The sequence below is a fragment of the Lagopus leucura genome, unplaced genomic scaffold, assembly GCF_019238085.1.
Source record: "Lagopus leucura isolate 7727_CA_CO unplaced genomic scaffold, USGS_WTPT01 Super-Scaffold_100009, whole genome shotgun sequence".
Classification (NCBI taxonomy): Eukaryota; Metazoa; Chordata; class Aves; order Galliformes; family Phasianidae; genus Lagopus; species Lagopus leucura.
In genome coordinates this window covers 24,388,040-24,411,528 of record NW_024962266.1, presented here as the reverse complement: position 1 = coordinate 24,411,528, position 23,489 = coordinate 24,388,040, and the positions used below count along the sequence as shown (strand labels likewise).

The following is a 23,489-nucleotide window of genomic DNA, read 5'->3' as shown; positions in this document are numbered from 1 at the left end:
TTACTCCACCTGAAAGGCTGGCATTCCTCCTGTTGGCAATGTGAGCTGATTTTGCTGTGTGTGATTCACTGATACAACACCTAACAGTGTCCTTCACATTTCTAATGTATTTTGTTGCCATTCTTTTCTTTGAGGATTTGACTATAGCAGATGTATGATTTATTTTAAGGTCTCTTTGTAAGTATTTCAAAACTGACTAGAACGCATGACGCCCAGCTCATCAGCATGGTTTGTTGGTTGTACCAACTCTGGTGAAAGTTTAAAAACAAGCAAACAAACAGCTGTCTTCAAGTTTTGAGTTCTGGTGAAAACCTGAGATTCTGAGGAGTGCAGTCCATCGTTCCCTTTCTGTTAGATCTAGTTCAGTAGCCATGGCTGATGTGGCTGCTGGTTGTGTGAGCTGCAGGTAATGATCCGTGCAGGAACGTGGTGGTTGCCTATACAGTGCTGCTGGAAGTTGTGTCCTAGGTGCACTGAAGCAAATTTTCTGTCAGTGAATTATAAGAGTACGCAGAGGTTTGTTTTAAACAGGCACATATGGGTGTAGTAACTGTAATTTGAAGTCTTAACTTAGTAGTACCTCTGGATGTTAAATTCTTCAGTGAGCAACATTGCAGCCCTGAAAACTGAGTGTGGGCAGCCATGGACGTGTACCTTTCTTTGTGTGTTGGTGGCATTACCATAAGGCCTCAAACCCTGCTGTTCTGAAAACCATGTGTGTGTTCAGAATGCTGTTCCACTGCGTAACAGCAATGGGAAATCCCTGCTGTAGTGACTGGGCTGAGGCACACAGCCTCAGAATGCAGCCCTGTGTCAGTACTGAGTGCCAGCGTTCTGCTGCTGGTGGGATCAGGTGTGATGTGTGCAAATGGCTGTTTAACAGCTTGTAAGCATGGGCTTGGCAATTGTGGCCCATGTTCTCAGCAATACTTTGTTCTGGAAAGCCTTTAGCAATCCCTTTAATTCTTGTAATTGAGTAAGTGACATATAGATGTGTTGGAGTCTGTTAAAATATTTGAACTTACTGTTGCATGTAGTTGCAGAGGGAGTGTTATGGCTTCACTAATCCATGGCTATTTATGTGTTTTAAATATGTACATTACAGCCTCTGTTACCTTGATGATTTCTTCTCATGATCATGAAACTTTCCCTCCTGTTCCAAAATGTCTGACTTTATTGGTTACATTCCTAGGTTTGAATTAAACAAATTCTGCTTTCATTTGGCATTGTGTCTGCCTACAGGTCCACAACAAAGGGAGAAAACTCAACAAATAGATCAAATAAAAGTTCTGTGTGTTTTGTCTTTTGTTGGCTGTTTAATGGCATTTCAGCAGTGTGCACAGTGTCACCCATGGTTCAGTAATGTGCTGTTAGGTACAGGAAGCTGTGCCTGTTCAGTCTGACACTTAGCATTGCTGCTTGCCAAGTGCACCAGGTCTAAAGAAATTGTTAAGAGGATTTGTAAGCTCGTGTCAAAGCATATTCATTTAGTATTATTGGATACTACCATTAGGTTGCAGTAATGGAGCTGTTTCTCAAGATTTTGAATCTAAATGGAGTATTTAAGCTGTTTTAGTGTTGGACTTTGCAAAGCTTGTCCTATTTTTATTTTTTTTTGTTTAACTTCCTAACATCTTCGTTCTCAGAGGCTGCAATTTGGGTTTGATCTCTGCCCAAGACCACTATTTAAATGAAGGGCCTTAAATGATTGAAATTGCAGGAGGAAAGCATTTTCTGTTCTCTTTAGGCATACGTTCCGTTGAACTTGCTTCAGCTCTTAAATTCAGTCATCTTGACATGAGCAAAGGCATCTATCTCAACATGTGCAATTAATTGCTGCAAGAAACAGCTACGGTACGTTTTGGGGAGGGGGTTAGGTTTTGTGGTTTAGGTGATGGAATCAGCAATAGTCTTGCATCATGCATGGTATGTTCATCTTTGTTCCCCTGTCAGCCTCCCTGATCTTTGGCAAAGATCTTCAACTTCAGAAAGCCTTGCTTGTGTTCGTTACCGTGTTCTCGTTAAATTCTTGAACTCATGGTCTGATGTGGTGTAACTGCTCTAAACCCAACTACCTGCTTGGTTACAGCTGAGCTTGATAACCTTCGTGTAGGAAATAGGTAATAGTGGATGTCTGGTCTCACAGGCATTTCCCTCTGAAAGCTGGTTTACTCCATGTCTTCAACATTTTCATTACAGATTGTTTTGTGGGGTGTGCATGGGAAGCCTGGTTGGTCTGGTTGTTACATGTGACTAACCAAGCTCATTATCACCTAAAAAGCTATTTTAAGGCTTAAAATACTCATTCTATAGTGATGATTAGGAATTTGAACTTTCTCCGTAGAGAGAAGCAGATCTGGAATTTGATAGCATTTTTAACCTTTTATCTAGTACTGTTCCATGGTGTGGGTGCCTAGAGTTGCAGGCCTGGTGTACTCAGAATCCCCTCTGAACAGGACAGCTTCCTGGCATGGAGTTTAGCAGTGATACTTTCCTGTGAGAAACTGGGACAAGTGAGCGTTGCTACGTTGGAGGAAGAGGTCCACAAGGTTGTGTTTGATTTTGGAAGTTCTCTGAGTGGGTGTGTATGGGGTTGGCAGGTGTTGTCAGGAAACATGTAATAACTCAGTCAGGAATAATTTGTGTGTTTGGGGATGCAGAAGGAAGTAGCAACAATTGTTGCTGTGTCAGGCATCATTTGTTGTTTTGAATCAGTTAATTTAGTGAGACTGTCTTGGTGCCAGCTTTTAGGTAATAACAGCTGCCCATTTCTCCCAAGTCATGGTAAAGTAGTTCTTTGAGTGCTTGGGCTGAGGATGGGGTGGCATGTTGCTTCCAGGGTGGCAATAATTCAGAGTGCTTGAGTCTCCAATGCAGGGGCGAATTCTGTCAGCAAGTGGGACATGAACCTATGCTATTTTGTCCTTGAAACTGCAAAGCCTATGGGTATATCCTGTCCTGCCTTGCAGGAGCCTGGGGTTATGTTGCTACAATGCTAGTGGGTTAGCCCTGGTTTGGGAAGGAGCTGGGGAAAGGTGTTTTGGGTAAGGGTGATCCGACTCCATTTCCTCAGGCTTTCAGTTCATTCTCTTCAGTACCTGGCTGGCATTAAGGTGAGTGCAAGCTGTGTCAGCTGGGTGGTGGGCATTCATCTTCCACGTGGCAGGACAGCAGTGGGGTTGTCAGCATGGGAAGTTCCCGTTTGCCTCATACCCTGTCATGAAGCCAACGTGAAGCTGGGAGGAGGGAGAAGCAAAAGAAGCCCTGCTTCCAACCAGAGAAGGGGCTCAGCCTGCCAGCCCTGTCCTCCTGTCCACATGCCTGGGCAGCACAGTGCTTCTTTCTTCCCTCCCTCTGTTGCTTTTTGTGTCCTGGTAACGTTGCTTATGTTAGAGACCGTATATGTTGGTAACATGGCTGCATTTTAGGGTGCAGAAAGCTTCCTGTGGTCCTCTGAGCTGCTCTGAAGGCTGTAGCTCCAGGAGGAATGAACAAAACTCACCCCCAGGTACGGTCCTCTTCATGAAAATCTTGTGTTCTCTAAAATTCATGTGTTCTTGATAATGTTGTTTGTCTGATCTCTCTATCAGTGGCTTCTAAGTTTTCCAGTCCTGTCTACTTCACCTAATTTGATATGAAAGGGTATTGGTACAGCTTTACTGGCATCAAGTGCTGGACTTGCCTCAGTGTTTGTTGTGCAAATGGGTTACTGAAATCTGAAAAGCAATCTGATTGCTCTGTGAACCAAATGCAGGCTGTTTCCACTAAGCCAACTTTTGTTTGTATGTAAAATATATATATCAGTACTTATCCGTGTCCATTCCTGGATGAGATGGTACCAGAACCAGAAAAGCAACCATGATGTGCTCACGTGCTATGTCTGGAAATGGTGTTTTATTCTTTCACTTCTAGAGAAATGGTGATGTAGCTACTTTTGATTCAGCCAAGTCCTCTGAAGAACAAGGTAACAAAATGCCGAGCTTAACATTTTTGTTATTGAATTCTAAATCAGTGGAGCCTATCTCTGTAATGTAAAATGCAGGAAGTATTTATGGTGTGTTGAGACTTGTGTTTTTTCTTTTCCCCAGCCCTCAGTAGTGAAACATCCTGACTATAAAATTAATAGACTTAAGATGCTTTTTGCTGGCCTGGAGGTGGCAGACTTATGGTATAGCATCATGATATGTGTTCTTACCTTTTACAAAAGAGGCTCATTATGGAATTTCTACAGGCTTTCTATATGTTTTAATAGCTAGGCTTCAGCAAATTTTATTTAAGAAGAAAGTGAGATCACATGCAGTTGATAATAAGTCTGCAGATTGGCTTGCGACAGCATTTCCTCACTACCATTAATTTATACTCGTGCCTATTTGCAGCCATTCTGCCTACTGGTCAAAGATATTGTCCTGTGAACTGCAGCATGTCTGTGTCTACCACTTGCCTTTTAAGCTGCAGTGTTCTGCCTTTGATTCTTACTTGTGTTTGATGTGGGGGATGGTTACTGCTTCTTTGAATCCCTTTGCAGTTGAGCAAATGGTGTGTCTTATACTCGTACAACATATAGCAATTAAGTACATGAGGTACAGCTAAGTAATCCTGGCTTTTAGATCAAAGCTTGTTGCCTCCCAGCTTTGCCTCCCAACAGGCTGCTGCCGGCCATGCTGTGCCCACCTGTGCTGCCCACCGAGACGGGCCTGCGTTGTGCTGCTGCTCCTGGCTGCCATAGCAGCCATTGTGGGCCTGGCAATCGCACTGGGACTGCAGCTACGTGCACCTGGTTGGTCCCCAAGAGTCATTATTAGCGCAGTGAAGGAGGCCTGTTGCTATGGGGGTTGTTCCCCATACCAGTGAACATGGCAGTGTCAGAAGATAGTATTTCTTGCTTTCCTTTCAGTGAACCGCCCCTGTGTAGCCACCCATAACTGGACAGGCTTCTTGTGCAATGACAGAGTGACCTGCATCCCAGCCAGCCAGGTCTGTGATGGAACTGCCAACTGTAGAAATGGAGAGGATGAGCAGGAGAAACTCTGTGGTGAGCTGTTCTGTTATGATCCTCCCATACTGGTCTTCCTATTGATCTCCAAAGATCTGCCTCACCTACGGGGCCATTCATGATGCACTTTGGTGCTGCCTGTCCCTGTTCCGACAGGTACATCTGTACCTGCAGGAGCTCAGCCTCTGCCCTTGCAGGTGACCTGCCCCACAGCCTGCCGGCATACCTGGTTTTCCACTGCGGTAACCCTGAGCACTGGGTCTATGCTGACCAGAGGTGTAATGGGATGAACGACTGCGGAGACTGCTCCGATGAGATGGGGAGCTGTAAGTCTGCCTTTGGGCTGTGCTTAGTGAAAGATCTGCTGATAGCTTGAAGAGGTTTTGTGGGGTTGGTGCTCACTGGTGCTCCTGGAAAAGTCTGGAGGCTGGTGTTCTCTGAAACACAAAACAGAGACAAAACGCGTGGGCTTCTTCACATCTGTGGCCAAAGGCTGGAGGCAGTTGAGAGGGGAGAGACTCCATGCTTCAAAAGGCTTTTCCAGTCTAAATGGCACTATGATTCTGTGGCTGTGATGCTTAAGGCACATGGTGTAGTGGTGGGACTTATCAGGTTGACATGACTTGGTAATCTTTAAGGCCTTTTTCAACCTAAATGATTTTTTGATTATTTGTTCCCAGCCCCAAAAGTCATTCCATCTTTGTGACTTGCTGAGCACCAAGCAATTTCATCTCAATGTGGATCAGTAGGCAGCACCAATTATTCAAAACTGATCTTCGGTCAGGAGATAAGTTTGTCTGTAAGACTGAGGTCTGAGTGTGCACCTCTGTGATTTAAATCCAGCTCTGCTCAAACTCAAGTAGCAGGTTTGTTCCTAAATCACCCCTGAGATTTTGAACCTGACAGCACCTTTCTCTAGGGTGGCTTGCTAAACAAACAAATCACAGCTGGTCATTGCTCCCAGGATGCCATCTCTGCCACAGAGGTCATCGCAGTGTCTTTCTGGTCAATTCACAGACTCAGGGTCATCCCTGGTGGCTCCTCAGTAGCAGCTGTGGAGTTAAATGGTGTAAGGGAGGAGGTGCCTGTGAGTGCAGCAGCATTTTTCTTCCTGGTTTCTTGTCCCCACAGTGGCTGCCTGCCCTCCCTGCGGCCCAGCGTGGTGGAACTGCAGCCCTGTTCACTACAAGTACTGCTCCTGTGTGCCCAGGGCACTGTGCCGCGATGGTGTGCAGCACTGTGTGAGCTGGTCGGATGAGTACCTCTGCAGGCCGTGAGGTCTGGGCACCAAGAAGTGTTTGACACGGCGAGGTGCTTCCTGCACTGTCACTTCCTGCTGTGCCACCACCCTGGAAATTCTGGCACAAGCAGGCCCAGGTGAGCAGCTGCAAAAGGCCTGCAGCAGAGATGGGTGCTGTGCTGCTGGCATCCAGGTGCTGCAGGCCGGGCATCAGCTGTGGGACACCTCTGTGGGTTCTCCTGAGCACCTCTTGGGGCTCTGAGGGTGCGGAGTGGCAGCTTGGTGCTTAATGAGCAGCTGTTGGACTGAGATGTGTTGTAGAGCAGTTAGAAAGTGAAAAAGGAGGGAAACGAAGTCTGTTGCATCCTTGGAGCTGTGAGCAGAGGAAAACCAAGAGCTGCTGCCAGGCCATGGGATGACATGGGATCTGCTCAGTTTGCTCCTCTGCCAGTGCCGCAGGACCAGCCAGCTGCCTTTACAGCACCCACGAGATGTAGGTACAGATGTGTCATTGAAATATAAGAAAGCTGTGGTCTTTCTCTCTTCTTTTGAAAACCTTGCCTGTGTCTGAAACACCAATCCCAGATCTAGTATTCCAGGCCTCCAAAAACCACTGGGCACTATTCTTCCTGCATGCCAGCGCATAGATCTTCAAAAATAAATCCCGGTTCACTCATTTCTTCTCTGTCCTGTGATCTGTAACTCGGCATCTCTCCATGACTTGTATAAATAGTGAATGTTTGTTCTAATTTGTAGCTGGGATACAGCCATAGCTCTGAAAGATCCTTTAAAAATAGCTGCACTGTGTTCTGACTCATGCTTTTACCTAGAATGAAACGGCAGAACTCAGCACAATGGTACTGTGGAGATGTTTAGAGCCATGTTTAATAACCTGTCTGTTTCCATGCCACGTAGGACGGCTGGCTTGCTTTCTCTGTGTTGGTACAACATCACTGCAGTGTGCTCAGTGCTGCAGCTCAAAGAGTGGTTGGAAGTATCTTAGGTAAATGTTTCTCACATTCAGGCTACCACCCTGTCAAAAAAGAAAAAGAGCTGCACATTTTTGCTAGAAAAATCACTGGCATCTAACATTGCAACGAGGCTGATTCGGGGTTGGTAAATCCTGGCTTCTTGTAGTCACTGTGGCTGGGAGGAGGATGCTGGTCAGGCTGGCCCACGTGGCGCTGCTGGATTCCCCAGTGCATGTTTGTCAGTTGGTGCAGCAGCTCCCCTCTTCGGTGGTGGATTTGTGCCTTGGAGCTCTAAAGTGAGATGCTGAGGACGGCAGTAAGCGTGCTTGAGTCATTCTTGGATAAAATGTGCACAAGGGTGTGTTGAAAAGGGGAAGTCTGCCAGTCAGCACGCAGAGCTAAGGAAAGGGCTAATTTTATCAGGGATGGAGAACACAAGCACAGTGCTTTAAAACACCTCTTTTGAAAAGTGAGGCTATACTGTATTGTTTTCCTGATGCTCCTGTGACCTGACAGGCTCTCCATGCCAAGTCACAACGTGCCTGTTTGGTGTGTCAGAGCCCCAGCTCCCAGCTGCTTGACTGAGGTGAGGCGGTGCACAGTTCTGTGAGGTGGGCATCTCTTCATGGTCACATTAGCAGATGGTAACTGTGGAAGGTCTAGCAAAGCAAAAATAATCCGTGCTGGCTGATGCACCAAACTGCAGCTGCAGGAGCAGCGCTGGGCCTGAGCGTCACAGCCTGTCAAGCTGTTTTGCTAAGTCACTGTTTGTGCTGTTACTTGCCTCAGATGAGGGCTGATGTCTTCAGTGGATGCTATAAATAGTTTTGAGTTTCTGGGAAAAAATGTAGGGCCTGAATGTAAGTATGCTTGTTTGTTTGCAGTCCTTTTTTGAAGAAACTTCAGCACTAAAGGAGCAAAGTGAGAAAGGCTCTTCTCTCATCTCTCTGCACTCTAGAGGCAAAGTTCCCTTTCTTGGCATCTTTGCCATTTCCAGTGATGCACTGCTTTTGTTGTCACTTACTCTGATAAAGGCTGTCTAACAGATCCTCTAACTAAGCACCAGTAGAGGAAACCTGTTTAAGTTCTCAGCCTTAAAGGACACAAGGAAGCTCTCAGGCTCAGTTCACAGCCACTGTGTACTTTACTCAGTTTTGATTTGATTCCTGTGTGTTTCTGTGACAAACCTGTAGCGTTACAGCTCTACAGCTCTACTCCTGGCTTTGTGCACACTAATGCAAAATGATTCTGAGGATTAAAAGGAGGGATACAGGGGACTTCTGTTTGGATTTCTGCAGTAACTACATAACCAAGGGGGGTTACTGTCTCTGCTTTGTTCCCTCCCCTGCGGCCTGTGCTTATCCTGTTTGCTTCCTCCCTTTGTCAGAGCTGTCAAGCACAGCTTCATGCTTACAGGCTGAGCTTTCTGTACTACCAGCACTATTAAAGGCCCACTGCACTAAACATGCATAGTGCACCTTTATTTCAGCTAGGTTGATTGGTCTTCTGCCCCTAAGGTAACAAGAGGGGTGAAGGAATTGGAGCAGCATTTTGTGAATGTCTATGTCAGAAAAATGAGTTAAGGATGACACTAAAAACTTTATTTGAAAAAAATTATGTATTGAAAATATACAGTAGAATCACCATTCTCTTCATTGACCCTGCCCCTTCCTCCCCAAGCATAGGTTAACCCACAAACCTATCACAACAACCAGATGTAACAATACTGCTCTCCTTTGTTACTGCCTTTGGATGCATCTAAACTCTGTCATCAGCAAGAAAACAACAAACAAAAGACCCTGTTCTTTCTGACTCAGTAGGTATTTAACAAATCCCAGTCCTCCACGGTGAGGCACAGATGCTTCTGTTTAGAAGTCCTTTCTCTCTCTTGTTCTGCCAAAGCTCTCTTTTTATTGTTCTTTAATTCATGGCTGCCTCCAACATCCTTTTTCAAAGGTAAATGGCAATTCTGAACGTCTTCCTTATAAAACTGTAAGTTTCCAGATACTTTTGTTTCTGCTTCCACCAACTTACGTTTGACCACTTCCTCTATTCTGTGTGTCTTGCCATCTAGAGAGGGGGAAAATAAAAGTTTAGATTTAGGGAAAATTAGGATTATGCTGTAAAATACACACTTATGTTGCAAATTATTCTGGCTAAGCCAACCTGGAATACTGACTGCTCATAGACAACGATTAAATGATGTGGTCTCTATGCAGTTACGTACAGAAGCGCTGAGCTGCTGTTCTGGAACTCAAGTCTTCTTGTGGCTTCATGGCCTCCATAACTGCCTGCTCCCACTGCAGAACTGTCTGAAATAAGATTTGAAGGAGTCGCTGTAATGTTCATAGAAATATCACCAAGAACTGCTCTATCCCTTGCAATATTCTATTCAGTAATTTAATATCCCACAGGTATTAAGTTAGGACAATTTCCATGGAGTAAGATAGATTTAAAGCTCCATACCTGTTCTGCCCATCCCTCTGTTTTGCAGTTACTATGATCAAATTCTTTCAGAGGCACTTTTGATTGAACTAAGCCCATCTGCGTTTGGATCCGCTTAACAACAGCATTCACATCCTAGTGAATGAGGAAATAAAGCAGTCAGAGGGGGGAGCATTTGATTGCACCTGTCCAATAAATTAAGCTCTCTCACCTTGAGGCCTGTCCCAGAAATGTCCAAACAGTTCAACTTCTTGAAACAAAGAAGGTATCCAATTCCCACATCTGTGATTCTAGGGTTACCTGTAAGGTTAGTTAGTTAAGTTGCAGTATGTGGAGAGGTATGGTCAGAACACCAAGAAGCTACTTGTTCAAAAACTAATATTTGAACATTCTTGGCTTTTTTTTCTTGTTGTTTGGAAACTGAGTCAAATCTGGTATTTTCCCTCTAATAATCAAAAGACAGGTTTTACAATACTACTTCACATGCTTAAAGATATTGACGTTAAGTGGCAAATGGCTGCACTTAGAGGTATGACCTCACGTGGAATGTTACTGCTGAAACCTGGGGTTGGGCACTTGGCCTGTGGGAATTGCTAAATTATATGTATTCCATCAATAGGAATTCTTCACCAAACAGGACATGTTTTGCTACTGCTACCACACCACAAAGCACTTACAGGACAAGTCTAACACCAGAAGGTTCTGAAGTCCCTTTTTCAGTACTCGTACTGGTGCCGTCATTCTGCGAAGGCCTGCGTCTGACAGAGCGTTGTCTTTCAGGAGGAGTTGTTTCACACTGAGAGGAGAAGTACAATAAATACAGTTTATAGTCATGTTATTTAGACAGTTTCACCAATTGTCTTAAAGTCTATGTGGAAAGCTCTTCAGTAGATGATCAAAACTTAATAATAATTAAAATAGTAAGAAAGAAGCTTGCGTTGGTGGGGGAAACAAATATTGCCGTATTCCTTCTGCTAGCTCAATAGAAGCACTTGACCAGCTACTCCCAGAGCTCCAGCAACAAGCCAGCCCTACAGCATGAGTATTTACTACTAGAGACAAGAAGGTTGTTTGTTAATTGGAGTTATTTAAATTAGGGCTGCCAATCTCCACTCGAGACTGTGAAAAGAAAAGTGCTTGGTGAAATGGGAGAGGACAGATTTGTTAAGGGAGATAGTCATGATGTTTAAGTGAACAATGTGGTATTACCACAGATCAACTCAGGGAAAACCACAGCCTTAGAACGTTCTTCAGAGCACTTCAAGACAAAACCTTGCCTCTAAATACACTGAAGTTTTTACACTAATACAATATCCTCCATCAGTGGCTTTTCTGCCTTCTGATTTCCCAAGTCTTCTACTTTCTAATCTTTAGAAAATAAGTTCTGCGATACTGTTTGATACTAAACTGTCAATTAATGAAATATTAGGCTTAGTGCTTGCAGGAATCTCCATCTGGCACACTGGTTAAAAATTTGGCTGATTAAAGTTCTCCCTTTAAAGAAGGAAATAACTGTGTGAAGCTGTTCCAAATGCACAAGGTGCATTTATTTTAGCTGACAACTGAAATTTACAAGAAGTTGATTTAAACATGAGCAGTCAGTTAACTTGCACATTGGTAGGACCTCTGAGATTCAGTGTCCCCTTTGGATCATGTGCTTTGTGTGCAGTAAATTCTGTATTTTGTTTACCTCACGTGCAGGTTTTATCAACAACCCAAATCTTCAGACTTAAATGCTGCTGCCTGTGAAACTTTCCCGTAGAGTCACAGCCCGATGCTTGGCACTGTTTAGTAGTAGCAAAAGCAAACGTCATTTCTTGATACATGTCAAGCAATTAGTACCTGGACAGAGCCTCTTTAGTGAGGTGTTCCAAAAGTTCATGTTCATCTCCAAGTTTACAACAGGAAAGATCCAAACACGTCAGCTCCCGGAAAGACTTGATTTCTTCCAGCTTTTCAGAGATAACCAGGTATCTGTAAGAACAAAAAAGCTATCACTGTTGAGGAACAACAAGGGCCCTGTGTTCTCAAATGCAAGCACAATGCACTTATTTCTCATGCATCTGTGTAGAAGTTGACAGAAGTTAGTCAGCTGCTAAAACTACCTTTGAACACTGCGTTCTGCTTACAACACACTTGAGCTCCCAGCCTTCTCCTTCAACTAAAGCACACTTTCTTTGACAGAGTACCAGACTAACGATTAATACTTCAACTTGTAAGCATCGTTATTAGAGGCTTATTTACAGATCATTACCATATAATTTCAGGATAACATAGATTACCTTAAATCAACTTCACAAACTGCTCTTCCTTAGCATCCAGAAAGTGTATAGACAAACCAACAGGTATAAAATCTGTTCCAGATGCATCAGAATGGCTTGCCAAATGATAAAAATGCTATTTTTTTCATACACAAAGTACTTCACTAAAGAAGTAGAGCAGTTCACTAGCTGGACTCCATCGTGACACCCACAGGGCTGCCTCCAACCAGAGTTGTGGCTACACCCCAGGCAGCACTTACACAGTGAGTTTTGGTTTTTTTTAGCTGTGTTGGTTCCCTGATGTGATTCACTCTGCAGCCACGCAAGCATCTGCGCTGGAACTATTCAGCAGATTTAGAGATGGGAATGCACTGAAGAATGGCATGCACGAATACATAGTAATATGAGTTACCCCATCTCTCCTGCATTTATGGCAAGATAATCCCTCAATTCATTAATATCTCCTGTATTTACCTCATAGCCCCCGTGTCAAGGCAATCCCTGAGGATAACATTTTGAGTGGTGAAATCAGGGGTGCTAACTATGATCCCTGAAACCTTTTTGCCCATGCAAGTAAGAGCATTTTCTCTGTGCTGGTATCCATGTTAGAGCACTCCACCAAATCCCCTTGCCACACAACTCAGCTAGGTGGGAGGCAGCACGTGCAGTTAGAATGCAAGACAGTTCTTGATAGGTAATACAAGCTCAGAGGGCTTACTAAGAGTGGGCTCTTAGAAATAAGACTCATAAAAAACGTCTTAGTGTCTTACTTTCTGGATTTCAAGGATTTTATATTTAACTGATCTTTTTGTAATGGTAAAATATGCCAGAGGTAATTCCATTTCTGAATGAAGCTCGTAAAAAGTACCTGCACTAAAAATAAAGAGGGAGTTCGTTGAAGGGATAAAACAAGGTAATTGACCTCTGCTCAAACTTTCCTGCTGTGCTTAAAGCACCCTTGGCACTTCAGATAAATGTGCCTGTCCTTTGATTTTAAACTGAATAAACCACCCTTTTTTAAAATGCAAAGATGGAAGGCAGACTCATTATATCACTATCCAAGACTTCAGTAAGAGCAAAGCTTTAAAAGCAGTTTTAAGCTTCTTGAGACACTCTAGTAGTAAAAGAAACTGGGGACACTGACAAGGTGGAAAAAACGGTGCTGTATTCTAATCAGAACACCATTAAAGTATGTTGAGTATGGGGACAGAATCACAGTTATCACTAAGGTAAAGCCTGCCCGACTACAAAGGCTGTACCTCACCTACAAAATTGCATCTTCTGCTGAAAATGAAATGAGCTAGAAAATGAAACAGGATTGGAGAGGATCCAGGAGGGCCACAAAGATGATCAGGGGACGGGAGCACCTCCACTACAAAGACAGGCTGAGGGAGCTGGGCTTGTTCAGCATGGAGAAAAGAAGGCTGCGGGTGACCTCACTGCAGCCTGCAGTACCTAAAGGGAGCCTACAGACAGGAGGGGAATCAACTCTTTGAAAGGGTTGATAACTGCAGGACAAGGGGAAATGGTTTTAAGTTGAGAAAGGGAAGATTTAGGTTGGATGTCAGGGGGAAGTTCTTTACAGAGAGAGTGGTGAGGTGCTGACAGCTGCCCAGAGAGGTTGTGGATGCCCCGTCCTGGAGGTGTTCAAGGCCAGGTTGGATGGGGCCTGGGCAGCCTGGTCTGGTATCAAATGGGGAGGTTGGTGGCCCTGCATGTGGCAGGGGGGGTTGGAGACTGATGATGCTTGAGGTCCCTTCCAACCCTGGCCATTCTGTGGCCATGCTGTGATTCTGTGTGAATAAACCCAGATGGTCTGCAAAGGTGTGTGCAGTCACATAACTATGAAATGCTCATAAGCAGCAGCTACAGAAACATCCCATGAAGTATCTAAGGAGGCACTTGAAAGGAATGGTACAAAAGGAAGCAAGCAGTGTTAGACAAAGCAAGGCTCAAAATTAGGTGGCACCATGTGGCCCTGGAGAATAAATTTGTGGTTGAGAGAAAATAAGAGAACTTGAAGCACGCCAGCAAAAAGCTCAGCAGATGCTGATGCGTCACGGAATGCACGTACCTGTTCCGCAAACACAGGGAGCACAGCACCAAGCTGCCGTACGCTTCAGTGAACTTCTGCAGAGCTCGCAGTCCCGTCACAGGCTCTGTGAACTTCTGCCTTGCTTCTGCGGCTGAAAAGAGCTTTTCAGCAATCTGCTCTGGGAAACCGACCAGCGAGTCGACGTGGTCAACGTTGTCGGAGATGTAGCCCAACACCAGGCTGAAGAGGGACTTGGCCGAGTAGCGGAGGTTGCCCTCCTTGGTGTACGTGAAGATGAAGTGATCGGTCCTCGGCCTCCTCGCCCTGTCGTCCTCGCCGTTCAGACACAGCTCCACAGAGAACCCCCCGGAGAACAGCCTGAGAGGCCGCGCGTTCCGGACGCCGCCCGCAGCCGGGCTCACCACGTGCAGCTGCCCACGTTCACGCACGTAGATCGGCCCGGCATCCGCGTGGCTTTCCGAGCGGAGCCAGTACGACATTCCCCTCGTGCCGTTCTGCAAAAAAGAAGCCGGAGGTGGGCAAAGCGCTGCCGGGGAGGCTCGGGAAAGGCCTCGCGGCGATCCCGGGAGCCCCGAGTGCGAGCAGGTGCGGGGCCCGGCCGCCACCGGGAACGGCGGGGAGCAAAGGGGGGGGGGGGGGGCGGGCCAAGGGAGGCAGGGACGAGGGGGAGGCAGCCGGAGGCTGCGGGAGGAGTGCCGGGGGCTCCGCTCCGCGCCGTGCCCGGAGGCTGCCAAGTGGCACGGGGAGCGATTGCTTCCCGCGGATCCCGACCCCCGCCCACCTGCCCCGCGGGGCCGCCCCGACGCGCCGTCACCCGCCCGGGCCGCACCGCCCGTTCCCGCCGCCCATCCCGCGGCGCCGGCGGCTGCGGGCGAGGCGGGGCCGCGCCGGGGGCGGGGAGCGGGGAGCGGGAGGCGGGGCCGCGCCGTGGCACTGTGCCGGCGGCTCCGCGCGGGGCCCTGCCCTCGGGTTTCCCTTCTGTTTCTCCGCTCCCTGGCGAGGATGCGGGCCGCCGAGTGGTGCCTGAGCGCGGCGGGCGCTGCCCTCGTCATGGCCACCTCCAGCGACCCGCGGCACCCGGCCGGAAACGTGGCGGACGGGTGAGGGCTGCGGGCTGCGGCCGGCCGGGCCCCTGCGGGCGCGGAGAGCCGCATCGCTGTGAGCCGTGCGTGGTAGCGCTGTACGGTGTTCGTGTCGCCCTTCTGTGACCTGAATTCTGCGGCCCCGCTGTCACGCAGCCCGATTTGGGGTTACAGCACCCCAAAGAAAGAGGCTTTCCCGTTCTTTGTTCCGTTTCTCGAGGGGGGAGATCTCTTGGAAGATGGCCGTAAGCAAAGAGCCACAAGGGGCGGTTTTGTGCTGTTCTCTCCACAGAAGTTCCGAAACGTTCTGGACGACAACAGGGATGTTCCCACAGGAGTTCATCATTGGCTTTCCCAAACGTGTGACCGTCAGCAAAGTGGCGATCCAGTGCTACCTGGGTAAGGGCTCCTGGAGCAGCAAGTGGCTCACGTTCAGGGCACACGTCTGCTCAGCTATACCTCCTCAAAGCACCGTCTTATTATTGAACAGTCACATTTAGCACGCTAATACATCACAGAACCATTAAGGCTGGAAAAAACCTTTCAGATCCCCACCCCCCCTTTGCCCACGTCCCTCAGTGCCACATCCCCACGGCTCTGGAACGCCTCATGGATGGTGACCCCTCACCGCTCCCTGGGCAGCTGAGCATCACTGCTCTTCCTGAGAAGAAATATCTCCTGACACCCAACCTGAACCTCCCCTGAATAATAAAGATACAGCTTAACAAAACAGTTGTCCTCCACATCTGTTTTGCTTCTGTAGATGTTTCAGAAAAGATGGATAATCGGCCCCACCTGCATACTGTATTATTGCAGCACCTTAAGGTTATCTTTTGTAGCACAGTGATGTCTGATCCATTTTACAGGCAGAACTGCAGTACTTACTGTTTTAATGATTAATTCTGAGCATTGACTTTTATGATTTTACTTCTTAAAGTAAAGACCAAAAGGACTGACCTGAGGTCAGAGCATGGGGACGGGCGCTTGGCCATCAGCTGGCAACTTGTCATTGGTTGTCTGCCCTCGAACGTGAGCGTGGTGTTTGTCTCATAGTCCTGTGCCCTATGGTAGAGCAGGAATTAATTGTAAGATGCTCTGTAGATGAAACATCATGCAATAAACTTAAAGATCAGTGAGCCTCAGGGTTTATGTTGATATTTTAAATGCATATGTATTTTAGTGCGGACCTTAAGGATTGAAAGAAGCGTATCAAAAGACCCAGTAGACTTTGAAGAGTGCATTGAAAAAGGTAAGGTTCTGAGCCTGAAGTGGTTCCAGCCCCAGAACAGTGTCATGCTTTGGTAGAGCCTTGTCCCCTACGTTTCTTTTGTTATTTTCAGTTAGTCTTTTCTATGATGTATTTCACAGGAATCCCAGTTTCCTTGCAGAAGTTCCTGGTGACATTATACTGGGGGTAGTCCTTGCAGTCAGGTATTTACGCTTTGACATCAGTTGCCTGAAACACTTTGGTGCTGACTGGAGGCATCTGTCTCTTCTCACTGAACAGTGTCACATTTTTGGAGTTCCCCATCTGTATCCCCAAACATCCACTGAAAACATGGATGCTGGAAAATAGCCGGGCTTCCTCTCATGTAGCCTCATGCTGTGCAGTGCCATTTTCTCAGCTTGAAAACTGCCTTTTCAGATGGCTAATGGTTAACAAATGTACTGGGTAACAGTGCATTTTTTGCTTTCTTGTAAGGTCAAGTCTTAATTTTATGCCTTTGATTAAAAATGCAGCATATAAAATTGTGCTGCTTAGATTTTAGGGAGGTTCTGTTGATCCGCACAGATGAAACTACCCTGTTTATTGTTACTGATGCACTTTTAATTTTTCAGTGAGTCCTTTTAGCTCCATGTGTGTTTGTTGGGCGTTTGTATCAGGCTTGATTATTTTGTTAGAAGTTAATTTAATAGACATTTAAGTACATTTTATGAACGCTGATAGGCTGCTGAGCTGTTTGGAGATGTAGAATGCTGTACAAGGGTTACAGGCATTACTTGTACACTCTTTTATTTAAAAAATTGAAAACAGACTCATATGGTATAATAGAGTGCCTTTTCCTGCTTTGTTATGTATTCTTTTAAATGCCCCTTGGGTGATGTCCTACAAAACAGTGTAATGAGTTGTATTTTTACACTGGGATATTGCAGAAAGTATTTGTTCTCTTAAATCACCTTGTAAAGAACAATTTCTGTGTGTTGTATCAGTTCACGGTCCTTACATTCTCATGGACTCTTATTCTGGTGGACATTTTTCACAGCACTGCACCCTGTTCCTTATTATTTGCTGAAAAAAAAATATGTATTTTCTAGATTTGCAACACACAGAAGGACAGCTTCAAATGGAAGAGTTTCCAGTGAGTATACACGGGATGCACCATGGTGCTTCATGGGATAGGATGTCTAAGCTGGGCATAAGCTATGACGAAAACGTGATCGTTGCCAAGCTGACATGAGATGTAGGGATTTATCAGTTGTGGAAATGTCATTGCCTTTGCTGCTGCTTCTCTGTTGACTGTGGCGTGAAATTGCACCTGCATACTGCTCCTAAGTGAGTGACAGAGCTCTCTCCAGAAGAGTGGCAGTGTGTCCTCCCTCAGCTGTTGTCTTGAGGGCTGCAGTATTCAGGGTGGGAAGGGACAGCTGTTTGGAACTGCTCTCGTCTGAAGAAGCTCTGAAGCTGCATGTACTAGAAGAACTTACCTGACATTTAGGAAATAATCATCTCTATCTTTGTAACACACTTCTGCAAGTAGTTTGATAGTTCCGTTACTACTGGGAATGAGCTGACGTTGTGTTTTTTCTTTACAGCTTCCTGATTTCCAGGCCACTTATTTGCGATTCATCATCAAATCTGCCTTCGATCACTTTGTATCGGTGCACAGGGTGATGGCAGAGGGCACAGCAGAAGACACTTAAGTCTGGCTCAAATTTGTACCTCATCTTTTTGGTTTTATATTTTGGTATCTCTGTCAAAGGAAATATTTATTACAAGCTAGTATTAAAGTGTTTTTGAAGATACAGAGGTAGTACGTGTTAACCATCAGTTTATTATATTGAACACAGTGCTCTCATTAATTGTATTAACAGATTTTATAACCTAGAGTGTTAAAAAAACTTGAATGTAACCAGATCCATTTAAATAACTGTGTTTAGCTCACGCTTTCTTTATACATGAATTAAAACTCATTTTTCTGTGAGATGTTTCCCTTGCATTCTGAGTAGAAAAGGTGTGACAAACTTAAATGTCAAAGAAGCTCTTCAGAAGTTCTTAAATTGGAAATTTTCTCATCAACTCAAACTGTTTAATAGGATGAATGGAAGCTACTAATGCTTGTAAATAACCAGGAGGAAAAAGACAAGCGAGAACCATGGTGGTCTGAAAGGTTTGTTTGTTTATTTGTTTCCATGATTGAGACCAATCCTTTGCTTCTAAAAATATTTTATAAAATCAGGTCACAGCTGTCTGTGCTTTATGCTGTGACCGTCATAACAAATATTATAGAAACAAATGTCAAGAGATTGTCTCATTCAGAAGCCTTCTAAAGTGAGTGAAACTGAATGTTTAGAAAAATGGTGTGTATACAAGAGAGAGAGAAACTTACTAATGTGAAATCAGTTGTTCTGCATGAAATTGGCTCTTGCAAATGGCACCACCCCTAAGGCTTGTCCTGCACCGTAGGAATGTGGGTGCTGGTATCCAGACATAACAGCTCAATGGATTCCAGTGGCGCAGGAAGATGGACGTAAGCGCAGCAGCTGAGGTGGCTGTGACAGACCTGAACATCTCCAGACACACGGATGATGAACCATGTTACAGATGGTCTTCAAATGCACGTACATTATTCTCTTTCTAGTTGTTTCTAGTATCTTGAGATTTTGGGTTTTTAACTCTTAGGTCTATGAAAACTGATCCATTGAGCTTTTACATCCAGATAGTCTTTGCTCTGATGTCCTCTTCTTTCTATTTCAGTTTTTCCAGAACGGTGCGTATTTCCTGGGGGTGGTAATTCCAAGGCCCCACTCCTCCCTGCAAAGGCAATGAAGTTACACAGTGAAGCTCAAAAACACAGAGCAGAAGTCTTTATAGCTCAGTGCTTAAATCAGAACGGCGGGTGGCTGTGCTTGGGCTTCCTTTGCTTGGCAGCCGTTGTGCAGGAGATGGTGTGTGCACAAGTCACACCCTGCTGTGTAACTGGGACAGGGCCTGTGTCTGGCTCCTGGAGCTGGGGAGTGTGCCTGGATCTTGCATTTAGATGTAGCTAGGTTTTCTAATAAGCCACAAGATAAATATTTGAGCAGGACTGAGGTGTACATTAAATATGTACATTGTGAAGGCCCAGACTGGTTTTGCTGCAAGTCCTTTTTTTCCCCTATGGTTACAATGAATTGTGAAACGACTAGCTATGAAACAGAGTGAAATACTCACTGCTGAATAGAATGTAAGACATTCTTATTTTAACAGTTGAGGATCTCAGTATGTTGTGCTCGTTATCGTTGGTGGTTTTTACCTTGTAGATAACATTTCCTGCTTGAAGTACATACAGTCTTTCTGGCAGTGCTGCATATTTTGAACTGCTCAGGTTTTCCATTGTGTCTAAAACCACTGGACATAAGGGATTCTTCTGCTGAAGAAATTGTGCTGCAGTTTTTCGGTCCTCAAGGCTTCTGTGATTTTTAATAACAGCATTGTTTTTGAAGGCCCATCCATCTAAAGCAAATGAGAAAGGTATTTAGCAATGCAGTTCAGGTGTTGGGGTAGAGATGTACTGTGTCATGTATTGCAGTTTACTCCTGACAAAAAAATTTGCTATGAAATGAGAAGTCCTTCTTAGAGTGTGAGAATGGTACAGCTTTGAAAATAAATGATCCCAAGTTTCTTTACTCTGAACAAATACTCTGAACAGTATTCCCATTTGTCCTGGATTCAGAAACACCAGGTGTATTTTAGCTGAAAATTTCCCACCTAAGCCCAGAAGGATACCAGGTATGGGAGCTATAGCCCACCTGGATAAAGTTTGCCAAAATTAGTGCTGCAGAGAAGGGGTTTTTTATATAAGAAGTCATGATATTAGCTGCTCCCTGCTCACTTAGCACAGTTTCAGCAATAGCACCATTCATTCAGCTTGACTCTACCATTTAAGCCTATAAAAAAAACCAACTCCAATCTGGGATAAATACACTGGGTAGAAGGCACATCCTCCTTCTTCAGAAATATTCAGATACACATTTGCATACAAGTTCCTAGGAAAGGAGAAACATGTAAACCATTTTAATGACTGGAGTCTGCATCTCAACTACTGTAAATAACGTGTTGTTAAAAAAGTGACGTTTTAGAAAACCACCTCAGTCGTGGGCTAAAAATCTCTGCCAGTGTCTTAGCTCAGTGTAGATAAATACGTGTATGCTCTATTCTCTTTATTTTTTCCCCAAAGGAGCTGTACTAAAACCAGGAGGAAGTTTTGCACAGCTTTAACTGTGTGCTTTGCTTCACAGAGATGAGTGTCTTCAGCGGCAGCGCCTCAAGTCAGATGTGTGAGTGAAGTCCTTGGGGAATCAAGGGCAAAAATTGCTGCCTAGATTCAATGTTACCGTCTTTGATTCTTGATTGTTTGCAGTTCCCTCCTCTGCTAAATTACTTTTCTTCCTAAAGGGAATGTTATATATCAAAAGTTTTGGTAGGTGCTGATGTGATTATTTGTACTGTACCTACTGCGTGAGCTTCTTCAATGTAGATGATAAGGAAATCTGCTACAGAGCTGAAATCTTTGACAAGTTTGTTGAACTCATCAAAGTGTAACATAAATGAAGGTCAGGTGCAGCTTCCAAAATTGAGGATTAAAGGTCGGTTATCTGGAAGAAAATCATAGGACACTTTGTGGTTACATTGATGGAGGGAGGAAGGACAGAACTAAATTAATACACTGAGTTGAGCCTCTGCCACAGTGTTTCCTGTGTGACTAAATCACTTGTCGCGTAACTTTCTTCCTAGGACATTGAAACTGATAGCAGAACATCTGTATCACCAGGTTTCTCTACAAAACAAGCATAAGGACGCTTGCTTTTCATAGGCTGGAGCTGACTGGTGCAGGTTCCGTCCAACAGTGAGCTTAACCAGGAAGCATCCTTCCCTGTGTAACACCTGGCAAAGGCAGAGTGTACCCTCTAGACAGATGTCTTCCCTTGTGTTATCGTCACAAGAACCGTTTCTCAAGCTACCAGCATTTTGGCTTAGGGATCAAAAGTGGATGTACAGGATGTGGCACCTCACAGCCTCCTTGACATCCTTCATGTGAAGGAATTTTAAAAAGTATTACATGTGATCGTTCTGGGAAGTTTCCTGAAGGACACTGATTCAGAGATGGATGTCTAAGCACAAATTATGAATTCTTTTAATGAACCTTCCGGACATTTTTTTGTGGTGTCATTTGTAGCTGAGCTGAGTGAAAGCTGCAGCCCTCTCAGTCATGCATCACAGGCTTGCATGCTTTCAATGTATTTCTGCAATTTCCTGTCCAAACAGAACTTGGCTTATATATTTATCAAACTAATGCTACCCAAGCCTGGGGCAGAAGTATCTATGCAGTTGCTTACAAATTAGCACATGCGTACCCACATTTGCTAGCATCTGTTCAATTGATTGCAGGGTTCAGTTTAAGAAAACTTGCAGGATTTTTAGTCTGTGGTCATGCTAGATTATCTCAAGTGCGTTCAAGATGTTCCTTCTGGCTGAGTTTAGCTTCACAAGCTGCTGCTAGCATAGATTTGCATCTTAAAGAAGCTAAAAAACAGGGTGCCTTCCTGTAGGTACTGTGTATGTACTGTTATTTTTATCTTGCAACTCTATTTTATTTCTCTGTCTGTCTTTATATATACACATATAAATTAGAAAAGCAGAGCTGGAGAAGGATTTAATCCCTCCCATGGAGACAGAGACTGCAGCTTAATGATTAATTCCATGTTCTACAGAGATTTCAGTGGGAGGCAGAGGACAAAGTACAAAGCATCTTCTGCTTAATTTCTAGCTCCTTTAAATCTGCAAAAACACCCTGTGCTTTCTAGGCTTTAGCCTGGCTTCTGGGACTTTCCTTATGTGCAGGCAATGCCAGCCAACGGTTGTGACTCACTGCATATGGTTCTGATTCTGGGTCTTATCTTCTGAAAAGAAACAATTATCTTGGCTTTCAGGATTTCTAGGAAGGGACAGGCTTTTGCAAGATCTCTATGAGCTCACTGGCATGCAGGGATATTGTATGTGGGACAATGAGCTGGTTACTTCAAGGGATGAAGAGGCAGAGAGCTGAGAGTGCATGGCACAGCAGCCCAAGGTAACAGCATTCATTTGAAGGCAGAAATGCACTGCTTGTCCTCAACCCCTCGGCAGCCTCTTGTCCTCATATATCCTTCTAACAACCCCAAACTGGTACAAGGGTGATGTACTGACCTCGCATGAAACTCAACAGCTGCCAGATCTCCCCATTTAGAGCCACCACCGGTGTGTTGGGAGCAGGGTGTCCCTCGTAGGCTTCGTCCTCCAGCCTCCTCCACTTCACTTTCAGCACAAAGAGCAAATACTGGAAGCTGAAAAACGTCGGACCCCAGTTTTCGTAGCTGAACTTTGGGTTCTGATTCATTCTGCTCTTTTCTCCCAGCTTTAGGATGTATCTTTTCATGGTGTCGGGGAACAGGATCATCATGGTTTTGCCAACAACAACAGACAGAGTAACCTGCAAAAGAATCAGGAGTTTCTGTAGTAGCACCCTGATGCTGAACATCGTGCCTGAGGTCTGGCTGCTTCAAAGTGACCACAGCGTGACAGCGAGGGCAAAGGTAGTGAGGTGGGAAAGGGGGCGGGGAGAAATTTCTGGTGTTTGGCTGAATTTCTGCCTCGTCTCGATCTGTTCTTCACTTTTAAGTGGGCTCCAGCGCCTGCCTGAGCGAGGAGCGCGCAGCTGCACTGCCCTCATTCACAGCGAGGCAGCAAGGCAGAGGTTCCTGGTGCAGCTCACGGGTGTGTACATCATTAATGAAGCGGGGTGCTTTCCCCGGTTAAAAGTAAGAATTGGATCATACGTACGAAGTATGTACAAATTATACATGCACGCACGTGTATGTATGTCATGTTTATTTTTATATGGTGCACTGAAACGTACATCTACGTTCTCGTAGCTCTGTAAGCTATACGCGCAGGTACGTACGCACTTACTACACAGACGCCGCAGCCCTTAACCCTTTCCTGGCGCAGTTCCTGCAGCGCTCAGAGCGCCGGGGCGCGCGCAGCCAGAGGGGCGGGCAGCCCGTGATTGGGGCCGCGGTCCCCTTATGGGGGCGGGCAGTGGCGGAAGAGGAAGCGCCTCCGATTGGTCGGCGCGGAGCTTTACGCCAATGGGTTCTTTTCTTGCCCGCCGGGTGGGCGGGAGAAGCGAGCAGCGGAGCTG

At 45.4% G+C, this 23,489-nt stretch overlaps 4 protein-coding genes across 7 annotated transcripts; 2 read left to right on the top strand and 2 right to left on the bottom strand.

Annotated features, from left to right (window-relative positions):
• Window positions 1-1,314: 1,314 nt before the first annotated feature.
• Window positions 1,315-6,909, top strand: LDLRAD1 (low density lipoprotein receptor class A domain containing 1). Of its 3 annotated transcripts, XM_042873020.1 has the most exons (6): window positions 3,409-3,508; window positions 3,913-3,964; window positions 4,646-4,777; window positions 4,895-5,032; window positions 5,191-5,319; window positions 6,125-6,909. In XM_042873020.1, the coding sequence occupies exons 1-6, from the start codon at window positions 3,488-3,490 to the stop codon at window positions 6,268-6,270; spliced, it is 618 nt and encodes a 205-aa protein (XP_042728954.1). In that variant the 5' UTR covers window positions 3,409-3,487; the 3' UTR covers window positions 6,271-6,909. The 3 variants fall into 3 exon arrangements, with proteins under 3 accessions (XP_042728952.1, XP_042728954.1, XP_042728953.1); XM_042873019.1 differs by lacking the exon at window positions 4,646-4,777; XM_042873018.1 differs by lacking the exons at window positions 3,913-3,964; window positions 4,646-4,777 and having other exon boundaries at window positions 1,315-3,508.
• A 1,874-nt stretch (window positions 6,910-8,783) lies between these two features.
• LRRC42 (leucine rich repeat containing 42) lies at window positions 8,784-14,557 on the bottom strand. The gene is made up of 7 exons (XM_042873013.1): window positions 13,985-14,557; window positions 11,492-11,623; window positions 10,327-10,445; window positions 9,861-9,949; window positions 9,671-9,784; window positions 9,432-9,516; window positions 8,784-9,274 (listed from the first exon to the last, which is right to left on the bottom strand). Exons 1-7 carry the CDS (start codon window positions 14,443-14,445, stop codon window positions 9,018-9,020), a joined length of 1,257 nt encoding a protein of 418 aa, XP_042728947.1. The 5' UTR covers window positions 14,446-14,557; the 3' UTR covers window positions 8,784-9,017.
• On the top strand, window positions 14,433-18,903 carry HSPB11 (heat shock protein family B (small) member 11). 2 transcript variants are annotated; one of them, XM_042873022.1, is made up of 5 exons: window positions 14,433-14,551; window positions 15,341-15,447; window positions 16,229-16,297; window positions 17,365-17,408; window positions 17,863-18,903. In XM_042873022.1, the coding sequence occupies exons 2-5, from the start codon at window positions 15,372-15,374 to the stop codon at window positions 17,968-17,970; spliced, it is 297 nt and encodes a 98-aa protein (XP_042728956.1). In that variant the 5' UTR covers window positions 14,433-14,551; window positions 15,341-15,371; the 3' UTR covers window positions 17,971-18,903. The 2 variants fall into 2 exon arrangements, with proteins under 2 accessions (XP_042728956.1, XP_042728955.1); XM_042873021.1 differs by lacking the exon at window positions 14,433-14,551 and adding an exon at window positions 14,907-15,066.
• Window positions 18,140-22,887, bottom strand: DIO1 (iodothyronine deiodinase 1). Its single transcript, XM_042873016.1, has 4 exons — window positions 22,496-22,887; window positions 20,761-20,904; window positions 19,563-19,762; window positions 18,140-19,081 (listed from the first exon to the last, which is right to left on the bottom strand). Exons 1-4 carry the CDS (start codon window positions 22,824-22,826, stop codon window positions 19,016-19,018), a joined length of 741 nt encoding a protein of 246 aa, XP_042728950.1. The 5' UTR covers window positions 22,827-22,887; the 3' UTR covers window positions 18,140-19,015.
• Window positions 22,888-23,489: the final 602 nt, after the last annotated feature.